General features: G+C 42.9%; 1 protein-coding gene across 1 annotated transcript in view; it reads left to right on the top strand.

The window, feature by feature from the left end:
• LOC112566568 (ras-related and estrogen-regulated growth inhibitor-like) overlaps positions 1-9,279 on the top strand; it is a 34,777-nt gene extending 25,498 nt beyond the window's left edge. Inside the window, exons 3-4 of the mRNA XM_025242798.1 lie at positions 442-515; positions 4,118-9,279. Coding sequence (XP_025098583.1) covers positions 442-515; positions 4,118-4,564 — 521 coding nt within the window. The 3' untranslated portion in view covers positions 4,565-9,279. The remainder of the gene's footprint in view (positions 1-441; positions 516-4,117) is intronic.
• The last annotated feature ends 3,204 nt before the right edge of the window (positions 9,280-12,483 follow it).

Here is a 12,483-nt window from a genome sequence, read left to right as displayed (position 1 = left end):
TCATAGTCAAATCATTTATCCTGTCAGTAAGCATGCAGGTGGCTCATTGTGTGTACCCCTGAAGTCATTATTCTTCTATCAGATTCCCGGAATATTTCCTTACCAATGTTGTGCAAACGACATTCTGAAATATTCTCCACGCCAGTACTGAAAACGCCATTCTGAGATATTTTTTTACCACTGTTTCAGACGCCATTCTGAGATATCTTTTTACCACTGTTTCAGACGCCATTCTGAGATATTTTTTTACCACTGTTTCAGACGCCATTCTGAGATATTTTTTTACCACTGTTTCAGACGCCATTCTGAGATATTTTTTTACCACTGTTTCAGACGCCATTCTGAGATATTTTTTTACCACTGTTTCAGACGCCATTCTGAGGTATCTTTTTACCACTGTTTCAGACGCCATTCTGAGATATCTTTTTACCACTGTTTCAGACGCCATTTTTACGCATTCGGCGGTGGTTGACGGTAAGCAGGTCGTGCTGCACATCATGGACAGCGCCTGGCATGTGAGTTACCGTCACGTGGCTTATGTCGCTTGTGACTGTTTCTGTTGACTTTGTTTAATGTAAGATCCCATAGCAAACAAAAAGGAGAGAGATATACACACTCTCTCTCTAACACACACACACACATACACGCACAAACACACACAAAGAAAGAGAAGGACACAAACAGGAAAAAACATTCATACAGGTGTGGGCCTAAGGATTTATAGCAGTAGTGATGATGGTGGTGATCACGACACAGAAGAAAGGAACAACAGCCCATCTTGCCTCACATCATAATCAAAACGTTCAAAACAATCAGGGTTCCAGACCTGGCGATAAAGTGTGTGATCCGAGGGGGCATGCCGAGAAAGTTCTGTTATTCTCTCCTCAAGACCTCGTGACGTCATTTGTCTGGTAACCGGTAGTAACTTCAAGATGAAGAAGAAGATCCTGGACCACCAACGCGCAGCTGATGGGAGCTGTGGATAACAGCACAAGGCAGCTTTCGATACTATCACAAGCAGCCTGCATGGATCACGAGGCTACCCCGTCAATCCACTCCACTCCACCCTCCCACCTAACCACACACACACAGCGCGCTCTACCCCATGGTCCTATTCCTCGGTTTATTGTTTTTATTTCTGGAGTGATGGACCTATCTTCCTATAACAGACACTCTGTGGGTCGTGTGGTGACCTCCCACGGGTTTGATGTGGGGAAGGTGTGGGGAAGAGAAGGAGAATATGGTTTCAGAAGGAGTTGTTTACGAGTCTCGCAACCACCGGGTAAGTCGAAGCTACGTGCACCTCCAAGCTTCCCTAACACTTCCCACCCACCCTTATGCTTTCTCTCGTCTTGTAGCCTGACCTACCATGTCAGACATATCACACATTTTATTTTTACTTTTTGTGGCTACCATTATTAATTATTTTAAATAGGATAGAAAGCAAGATGGTTAAATAAGTCGCTATCTGTAGGCGTGAAATAAACGGAGCAGGCCTTTTAAGACAGAATTACTGACAAAAAAGCTGGAGAATGAAGGAATAAAATAAAGGTAGAAGGTTAGTTAGGAAGGAAAAATGAAGGAAGATGTGTAAATGTTAAAATAAGTAATATAAGTGATTAGCCTTCTTAATTAACGTCACAAGCTCTTGAAAATGCTTGTAAAAGAATATTTAGGGATTTCTTTAAGATGCCGTGAGAGGTAAGACAACACAGGAGAAAGAGCCAGCAATTTGGTCGAAAAGAAGCTCATAAAATCCTAAACAAGTAAACAAGCCGACCTTTTCTTTTAAGCTCATGTCACGGCCTTGGGGAAAAAAAATTAACGGCTGAACTACCTGCACTTGAAATAAGCCAGGAAGGCATGATTCACGAGCAGATGCTGAAGTGCTGAAGACATCCACAATCATAACAAAAAACTTCAATTTGCAATAGGAGCAACGATACCATCGTCAGGGTTGGATTGCGTTGAACTGTTGTTCTAATATTTTTTGTCAGTTGCTATGTTTTACGTGTTTAATGTCTAATGTGTCTACTACTATCATTGTTGTTGAATAGTCATTCTGACACTAATTTCTGATATGCAATACTAAAAAATGAGCATAGCCCATTTGAAAAGGAAGAGACAGAAGAAGACGATGATGATGATGATGAGGAGGAGGACGACGACGACGACAACGACGATGATGAGGATGTAACATACTTGTCCTAACCCTCTTGGTCATAAAGACTGGCGCTTAATGTATTAGTACAAACTGGACAACATCCAAGTACAACAGTCGGCAGTTCAGCGAAGCAAGACACTAGCCTAACGCTGGCGGAACTCGCGTTAAACTAAGGAAACAACTCGACATACTCGCTTCTCTGCACCAGGCTTAGCAACATAGATCAAGCACGAATGGTGCAAAGTTGTTGTTTTTTTTTTTCACAGTCTATCCTTCTCTTTCTCACACTCAGAGAGAGTACAAAATACATATAGACCCGTAAACTACACCTGCATGTACACAAAACAACCCCCAAAATGTTCCAAGCATAGACAAACGCTCAGAGGTGTGTGTGTGTGAGAGAGAGAGAGTTCTTCGAATCGTTACGGAGCAGAGCACAAATAACAGTCGAGCGTGACACCGGCATGATGGATGTTTACTCCAGCCCCGCGGTATTGCTCTGCCAAAAACACTGCTATCCCCAAACTTTCAGCGCTCGCCAGTTACTCCCGTCGTGGCGAATGAAGACAACACGGACCTAATGACCAATGATTACTCGCTGCGTATATTGTTGCGCTTTACCAATTATCCTTCCGTCTGCAAAACATCCATTCTCTTCCATTTTCTTATCGTCTAAATATATATACATATTAAGTACTCTGTCTTCTGAATTTACGTACTGCAACCTGTCGCTGCGAGTACCTGACAATGTTCTCACTTCATTATTTATTATTTGTGACACTTACACCTGTGTTTACCGACTGACAGATTTTCTCTTCCTTTGGGTTTGGTCAGCGCACTAAAATGTTTGTTATAATTCATTATGTTTGCTCTCTTTACTTGTACATTTCAGATATGCTACCTTTCCGGTTTGCTATGTTATAATTTCAGTCTGTTTTATTTGTTTAAACACCAATTGTTTGCTATATGTGATTATTATATATCATTATTGTCACGAACTAGTCCGTGTCAGACCCATACTTGACATCTTGTATGCTCTTCGAAGGGAATTTCAAAGAAAATCTTTTAGCACTGGGTGACCAGCGTATTCACTAAGAACGGGAGACTCCTGTCTGCGGTGTCCTTTCTGCTGTGGCGCTATTCCAGAAGCTGAGTCTTGGAGGCGAGTGCGCCAGGCTGCAGACACGACCGAGCCATTTTGAGCGATGTTCTTAAATGGTTTATGATGCGATTCTTTGCGGATAATTGGAAAGATAAGCGATGAGTCGACCAAAGGCCATAAAACTGCCGCCCGCAGCTTTCTGGCGTTGTAATCATCCCCAAGGAGAGAGCGCCAGATCACCATGATTGTCGGCCTGATCCATCCATCCTATCACGCATATGTAGTGTCCATAGGAGACGAAAAGTGAAACTGGTTCCTTAAATTTATAAGAGCATATCATACATTGCTTTCTTACATGCTTCTTAGGAGCATGATTCTTTTATTGAGGGATCAGTGGTAAAAACAATCATCATAAGAAAGCACAGACACGGAAGTAGAAGGATGAAATTACTGAACCGGCGCGTACTTAATAAAACTATCAGCCATACCGTCAGTATTACCAGAAGAATCTGGTCAAGCATGGAGGCTCCCGCTGATTTAGGAAATCCGCATTAACAGCAATATTAGTGGCGCTCGCATTTACCCAAGCATTCCTAAAACGACATGCCTTCGTGTGAACATGTGGATGAGTGGTAGAGAATTAATGCCCCACTTATTAAGGAAACCCTTAGTGATACTTGTCATGTAATCAGTATTCGACTCCAGCGAGGCATGTCTAAAACCCCTTTCATTATGCCTTATCTTTTTATTTTATTTTTTTTTTAATATTTGTTTTCCTAGAAAGGAAGTTTGTTAAGGTGCATTCACTATTTGCTTGTTTTTAAGCTGCTGTTAACTCATTTTCCTTTCAGTCCTCCGCGAGAGAACTGCGACATGATCCAGTTACGTGGGCCGATGGATTCCTCCTGGTCTTCTCCGTCACGGATCCGGACAGCTGGTCCTGCGCACAGGAGCTCGTCACACACCTGCGACTCTCGCGCGGCGACGAGCGCCTGCCCATAGCACTGGCGGCCAACAAGTGCGACCTCATCCACCTGCGACGCGTCACCGGCAACGAGTGCGCGCCGTGGGCAGCGGAACATGGCTGCGGCTACCGCGAGGTGTCGGCCAGCGAGGACCCGGACAGCGTTGAGGAGGTCTTCGCCTCGCTGTGCCGCCAGGTGCGCACCGTGCACCGCAAGCGCGAGAAGCTGTCATGGATCATGCAGCGGCCTGCCGTGGCTGCCAAGCTCCAGATCCGCCAGAGTCTGCGCAACCTGGCTGAGAAGAAGTGGCGCTCCAGGACCTCCACCTTCTGAGACAAAGTGGGGTGGGTGGGGTGGGGACAGAAAAATATGGCGCTCGCAGGACAGAATGTTGTCGACAGTTGGCGTTTCTTTGCCCGGGTTGTGCGAATGCTTGATGGCACTAATTGGGTTAATATCACTCAGCTCTGTAAGCCGATGACACATACAGAGAAAGAACAGCGTGCTCGAGACGAGATCTGAACCCAGGACAGTCGACCTTCGCTGTTTTGGTGACAGGCGCTAGCCGTTACCCCACCAGACCACCCTACGTTTACCAGGAAAGGGCTTGCGTGTGTGGTTGCTGTCACTGAACATCGATGACTACTGTCTGAGATTATGTTGATGATAAAGAAGATCTGATCAAGGTCATGTTGACTCTTGAAGGCAGCTGATGTGGATTGTGTTAGCTCTATTGTTAACAGCTTGCCAAGACTGTATTATGATAACAGTAGGGAAGGTTTCCGTTTGTAATCGATGGCAGTTGGGAAGGTTTATGCCTACGATTGCTACGATTTGTGCTGACTGCCAAAGCTGGGATTGTTAAAGGATGGGAGAGGAGGGGGCAGAAGCAATTGTGCGAGTCTGTCCCTGACATTTGGGTGGCCTACAAACAGCTTTGCGCTCTCCTTTCTTTGTGGGAGGACCTCCCAGAAGACCTCAAAAACCTGTTTACTTCATTGCTTAGATGCGCCTCCTACAAGAACGCGTGGCAGTGGCAAGTTCAGGATGGTGGTGGTATTATGACGATCACGAGAATGGTTGCCAGGTAGGGCCTGGATTTAAACAGTCTGGGCAAAATCAGCCGACTGCCAGTCAAAGCACCACCTTTCTCATTTTCGTATTCCCCTCAGACTCGCCGAACAACAGCGGATTAGAAACTATGATCGCTTCTCTTTCCTGAATTTACACTATGTGTTGTGTTTATTATTATTGTACTTTATTATTTTGTTAATGACATACGTCTTTGACAAGCTCAAGCTGTGCGCGAGGTCAGCTCCTTTGAGGAATGTGTGGCTTACGCGGAGAAAAAAATATGGTCATATTTTGCCTCGTTTGAAGTTTTATTTACATGTTTTCATGTTTCTGATTTTGGTTCGTTGCAAGGTTATGATTCTTGGTTCTTAAAAAAAAAACGCCCATTACCACAGAGCCTGTCCATACCCATCATTGCGTATTACGCACGCGTCGTAATTTCAAATATACGCATGACTTAAATCATAAGCATGTGGGAGGAGATACGAGCTCACTACATACTCGAAACATCAAATGCTAGAGTTAAAAACAGTTTTTCACTCAACACATTGACACCTCCATTACCGAACACATTTTCTAAAATGGCTTTATCTATATAAAAAAAAAAATTATAAAATGTCTGATCCCCAGCCTACCTGTAATTTTACCAGAAAGACGATTGGGTCGTAAGTACTACTTTCTTTCGTCGTTGCTTTTACTGAGTGTATAATGATATTGCTGGCTTAGTTACAGAAATTTAGGGAACCCATGAACTGTTTATAATTTGTCTTCAAGACAATGACCAGTAAAAGACAATAGCCAGAGTCAATAAGAGTCAACAGCCAGTTTAATCAGTTTAAAAATTTAACAACTTCCATCACTGTTCGAGTCTTCTAAATACAATGTCCTTAAACGTCGAATCAAAAGGCATTCACACGACAAAGCTGAAAGTGACAATAAATAAAAGCTCAGTCCTATATAATCCACAGCCCTGCTCCCTCTCATTTTACAATAGGAAGAGGAGAGTAAGAGATGTGCTAGTAAAATGTTAAACATTTGTGGAATTTGCAGACTGGTCTTTACACTGCCCGCCATTCAACAGCAAACTGTCACATGTAGTCAAAAGGCTTCTGTTTGTCTTTATTGTACTTACACAGGCTCGCAACAACCACCTTTGACATCGGTCTCGCAACAAAACGCTCATCCCGCATAGCAAGAAAACAACTCATGTCACTGTCAGAAGTGTAATGTCAGAGTTCCATCATCCACTTATTTCATTGCAGGCCGGCAATTCCAGAACTCCATCATCAAAACACTTACCTCAAGATCACTATTGTTGCCACCGACACAAGTACTTCAGTGAGGCAGAACACGAGCCTCCAAAAATAGCCTAACTTATCGCAAGGAAACGAGCGTTGAATCATCACACCAAAACTTTTTTTAACCTTGGTTCTTTTCAGAGGAGCTTCACACAGAGCCAGCACGTGCATGCAATTCAGATCATCTATTGTCTCTAGGATCTGACAGCATTTTCTTCAAAGCCCCAGGCCAATATTTTACCGGAAAATGAATGAGCATGCATTTGGTTTTTGTTGATGTATGTACTTTGTCAGACTGTCTTGGGATGGCTTTGGCAATGGAGCTGTGAGCGATAGACGATTTACCAAGATAAGTATGTCAGTGCTTTGACAGCCCTCCATAAGTTTTCTCTTTGCTCATCTATATACAATGTCTCCAGTCTACTGCTATTTCTAAAACAGCTCACAACTGGGGCTTTCCTTGAGCTCACCGGTGTGATTCCACATGGCTATGGTCATGGCATTCATACTCAGAGTTGTGTACAATACCTCCGCTAAACTGGTTTCAGGTAATCCGGTACATGGTACCACCACTAACTTGGCACTGGGTAATTGGTGGATACACACACCGCCATTCAAACGGTAGTACGAAACCCACTTTACAATTCCGTCGCTAAATCTCTGTTGACCACAGTAAGATATAACTCTCACAAAACTCTTTCCGTGATCTTATAAGTAATGCCACCATATTACTCGCTTTTAAGCCGACTTTGCCACAAAATTGCAAAAACGAATTACCGGGTTGTGTTCATTACAAAATGTCCTAAATCCTCCTCCTTCCCCTTTCTCGAGATAAAAGCCATCAAACAAATACAGAAAGATGTCAAATCTCCATGGAAACGCTTAATTAATCCCAGTTTGCCCTTTGGTAAAATGTATGTAAAGGTGTCAGGTACCCATTCCAGACAGTTGGGTCGACTGGGAGAAGTCTGCCACGCGGGTACCGAGCTGGCGCACTTCATTATTCGAACGCCAGTCCTCTAATAGTCTAATTACTCGGCTTCTCCTCTTGGACTTTTAATTATCACCGCACTTTTCTGATGCATTTCTATCTCTTGATCTGGTTCTCATTATTCATAACTATGTTTACATTTTTTAACTATAGAAGAATCGGTTTCCACTGGTCACGCCATGTTGAGGCCCGTTAACTCGGGGGTTCAAAACGTGCACAAGCTGACTGAGCTAAAAATCAAAATATGCACAATGCACTCTTAAATTCACATCTTTTTTATTTTGCACTTGTCCAGTTAACTATTTGAAAACAACTCGCTTCACTGCGAATTTTTCTGGCATGCTGAGTCGCGGTTTAAGCAAGTCTATTCACAGCAAACCTTGGCGAAAGCTTTGGACAATTAACATGACCCCCATTCTCCATTATCTCTGTTAAATGGACAACGTTTCATGTAAGCCTATAAACCTTTCCGGAGCTCATCAGCTCATCTGATGGCTTGAGCCAAATTAAGAACCAGAAGTGCTTGCGATACACCAGCCCATAAATTTTAAATTCTTTCGCCAGGCTATCAAAATGCCGAGAGTTCCCCAGCCCCTGGATTAAATAACCCGGGTACAACTTTCAAAGAACAGCAAAGATGTCCAAGATGCCAAACCGACATTTATGGAATGGTTCCAAGGACGCTTGGCTATAAGCAGTCAGCTCATGCAAGTAATTTTTTAAGATCTTTGGAGACTTGATGGAGGTTTAATTAACGACATACTGACGTCATCGAGGATCTAAACAAAGACAAGGAGCTGCCGGCCAGGAGTGGATGTCGAGAAGATGGTGCTCAGCACACTTCTAGGCGCTGCATGGGCCCAGCTGCGCAACACGTCGCTAAGATAAATGGCCTGCAGAACCGTCGTTAGTAGGGTGGCTAATGACAAGCAGCCAGATTAAGTCCTTATCTGTTTTTAACATTTTAGTTGACTGATTCGCGTGGAATAGCCAGTTGGTGCCTAGCGCCTCGCCCTAGTCCAGCACTGCAACGTTGAGCGTCGAGAGATGGAGGCGTGTCATGAGAGGTTTCCTCCCCTGATTTGAGAAGCGGATCGAGACTTTCATCATAAACAATTATACCTCGCTAGTCCTTGGTTTAATCCTAATTACAGACTCATTCTTCGAAGCCTAAATTTATACTTCCTCTTGGAATAACTTAAGGAGAGCTAACGATACAGTGACACAGGTTGCTAAAGACATGTGAAATAAAATAACCCTAACACTAACCCAACCCGAACTACATTTCCCGTTTGATAAAAGTGTTACCGTATCGAGTCCTCCAAGAGATGTATCTCTCTAGATTGGTGTTTTACACGGAGCCAGCAACTATCGCTATAACACTGTAAGGCAGCCAGGCCTCTAGACCAGTGGTTCTTAACCGGGGTTCTATCGAACCCTAGGGGTTCGGTGAGTCGGTCTCAGGGGTTCGGCGGAGCCTCCGCCACGGAGGTCAAGACACACCCGCAATTCGTGATGAAACTAAAGAAGGGTTCGGTAAATGTGCGTATGAATCTTGTGGGTTCGGTGCCTCAAACAAGGTTAAGAACCACTGCCCTAGATTGTTACCACAACCTGCTAAAACCGAAATTAGACCCGAATGACTTCACCTCTCTAGGCGTCCTTCCTCTGAAAGACAGACTTAAATTTAACAAATGTATTTTCATGTCTAAAATACTGTCAGGTAAACTATCGCCAAGACTTTCTCTACTATTTTCCTCCAATAACTCTAGAACCTTCCCAAAACTGAATATCCCTTTCCTAGACTAGACCTCTTCAAATCAAGTCTAAAATTCTCAGGAAGCGTGCAATGGAACAGCCTCCCTCTCCATCTCAAGCAAATGAACTCCCTGAACTGCTTTAGACGCCATCTATCTAAACACTTTCAAGACATATAGATGAGGCCTCTAGAGATTCCTCCCAACTCCAGGTAACCTTGTAAATATATGCATATTTCTTCTTAACCATCACCTTGTACATATCTACCCTTCTTTATGTTTACTACAACGTTTTTCTATAATGCTTAATTACTTCATTTATGTGGTTAATTTCCTTCCCTGTAAAGGGCGAGGGCCAAATGGAAAAAAGAGCTCTGCTGCTTATTTTACTCCTCGTAAATAAAGAATTGTCATTGTCATTGTGCACATCAGACCAGGTGTTTATTCTCTTCTATCTTTAGCTACTGGCATAACGCTAAAACCTTCCCCCTGCAACTTCGACTGTTTCAGCCTTCAACTGATTTTTAAAGTTTAAAGTATGACCTCGAGTACCCCAGGGTGACTGGGTAGGTAAGCAATGTCTTTGTGTACTGTAGCAGTTGCTGCTGGATGGAGGTTGAAGAAATGTAGTGGTTATGTGGATGGTTCTGTCGCCGTTCTCTTTCGTCCATTATTTCCAAAGCGGGTTATAGGAAGGTTGGCCAGTGTGATCAAGCCAGTCCACCATCCTTTCATACTTTAGCCATTCTCACACCAGTCCACTCGTGTTTCCACAGCGCATGCGCCCTGACACTAGTCCCATACACCTGAGGTATGAGTTGGTGCTCGCGGAATAGGCTCAGGGATCTAGTTAAATATCTCACGGCTGTGGACCAATCAAATCGTGGCAAACTCTTTTTGCTTTAATTGGTAAATGGTACCATTTATGACAAATTAACTTCACTTACTACCACCAACTGAAGAACTGTTTCTTCAAATATGTTTGTCCCAGCTTGTGGTGGCTTTTATACTTCACCCTCTGGTTCCTTTTCATCGCCGTTGTACCCTAGCAAGTACCCGCCTAATCAAGACTGTGTTTACATAATCAACACTACAGATGGCTACCGTATAACATTTCTCTATTTTCAACTGCAGGCTGGAACATCTGGTTGTGACGACGACTATCTGATTATCTACACTACAGGTAAGGTGAAATTACCAACCTTTGCAACAGTTGTAGGTGGTTTATATCTGACAACGTGTTGTAGGCAAGAATAACCAGCAGTACAACCAGCCCTCATATAGAGTTAATACCTACAAGAAACTGTGGATACAACAACTCTCGCTGCTGTTACTTCTACATTTCTACACATAACAATAGAAGTAAACGCCTCACTGACAGCAGACAATCCAGTAGGTGTATCAATTCTCAAATAGCATGTCCCACATAAATACGAATGCCTGAAATTACTTTGTGGAAAATGTGAAGGATAGAGGCAAAAACAAAACAAAGAAATGATGACAATACAGTTCTTTATTATGTCCGTGAAAATAAATAAAGTGAAAAATCAAGCGATATTTTATCATTGGATAACAAGAGACTGATATTTACACACACACACAATGGTAGAGTCGGACCTCGATAAGTCGAACTCAACGGGACCCGAAAAAAAATTGACTTACGGAGTTTTCGAGTTTGGGAAAATGGCGAAATAGGCGCAGGTTAATCAAGGACAATGTTTGTCCGGCTGACGCTGACCACTTGCCATGTCCGCGGCACGTACAGCACGGACACAACCACCGACACCAACTCCAGTCAGTGCTCGCCCTGATAAGAGACTGACAAAGATGAAAGGAACATGGGGGAGAAGAGTCTTTCCTGAGACAGTTTGGAACATAGTTTGGAACAGTTTGAGACATAGTTGCTCATGGCTGGTCATCACTCAAACTTCGACTAACGGAGGTTGGAAGCCAAAAAACTTCGAGTTAAGGATATCTAAAATACATTGGTCTTATGGAATTTGGCCGGGAACTAACAATTAATTCGATATTAAGGAGGTTTTCGACTTAGGGAAGGTCGACTTATCGAGGTCCGACTGTAGTAAATTAGCATAAAGTATTTATCCTTTTCTCGGGTCCACAGCAACAAGTGATCAGACTACACCAACAAGTGATCAGACCCCAGTGACAAATGACCATACTAGAACAACAAGTGACCAGACCCCAGCAACAAGTGATCAGACTACACCAACAGGTTATCGAACAATAGGAACAAGCGATAACACTAGAGCCACAAGTAATCTCTCAACAACAAGTGAATATGTCAAAACAAGTTTGTACAGCACGATGCCGAATGTCACAACAGGTACCACAGGACCGGGCATTGTCTAAATGTTTAGGTTTGACAAAGTTGATCAATGTTAGGTACAACTTTCCCAGGGACACAAGCAATTAAACAGTGTTATGTGTATGCAAATCTACAGTTTAAGTAGTACTTAACATGTCGTGAGGAAGGCTCAACAACACCTCTTCCTTCTCCGGAATTCAATTTCTTCAGCTTTTTTACAAATCGCACATAGAGAGCGTACTGATTTATTTCATATTCTTTGATACATATATTGACATATGTGTACTATTTAGATTATTTTAACTAGTTTAGTAGCTATTTTGTTTGTGTGCGTCTTTGAATATTGGCAGGAAAGAAGGAATAGGACAATATTTTAATTTTGATGAAGTGAGTATTCAGCTTTTATAAATCAGATTCACCACTCCAAAGATTTCATCATGCACAGTTTTTACATTGGTTTTTCCGTATGCACATTGTCACAAACCTGCTGTGTATTTTGTTTAAATGGTTTTTTTTTTTTCATTTAGTTAGGAAGGGGATAGAGAGAAGTAATTGGCTGGGTGAGGTGGTAAAGACAGCAATCTACAGCCCGAGGCGTGCCGCGCCATACAGGGATGGCCGGCTGATCTGTGTTTAATTAAGTTTGGTGTTGATAGGTTGCTTGTTGAAAGAACAATGGAAAGAGTGTGGTAGTATTTTGGATGTGTGTGTGTGATTGGGGTGTTATTCCTTGACAGGAGTGGGGAGAAGAAAGGTCTCCTTGGTGTTGTGTCCCTTTGTTGATGTTTCGGTGAATGAGTATTTTT

The sequence above is a fragment of the Pomacea canaliculata genome, linkage group LG6, assembly GCF_003073045.1.
Source record: "Pomacea canaliculata isolate SZHN2017 linkage group LG6, ASM307304v1, whole genome shotgun sequence".
In the NCBI taxonomy this organism is placed as follows: domain Eukaryota; kingdom Metazoa; phylum Mollusca; class Gastropoda; order Architaenioglossa; family Ampullariidae; genus Pomacea; species Pomacea canaliculata.
Note: the sequence above shows the minus strand (reverse complement) of the source record. Positions and strands in the feature narration are given on the sequence as shown.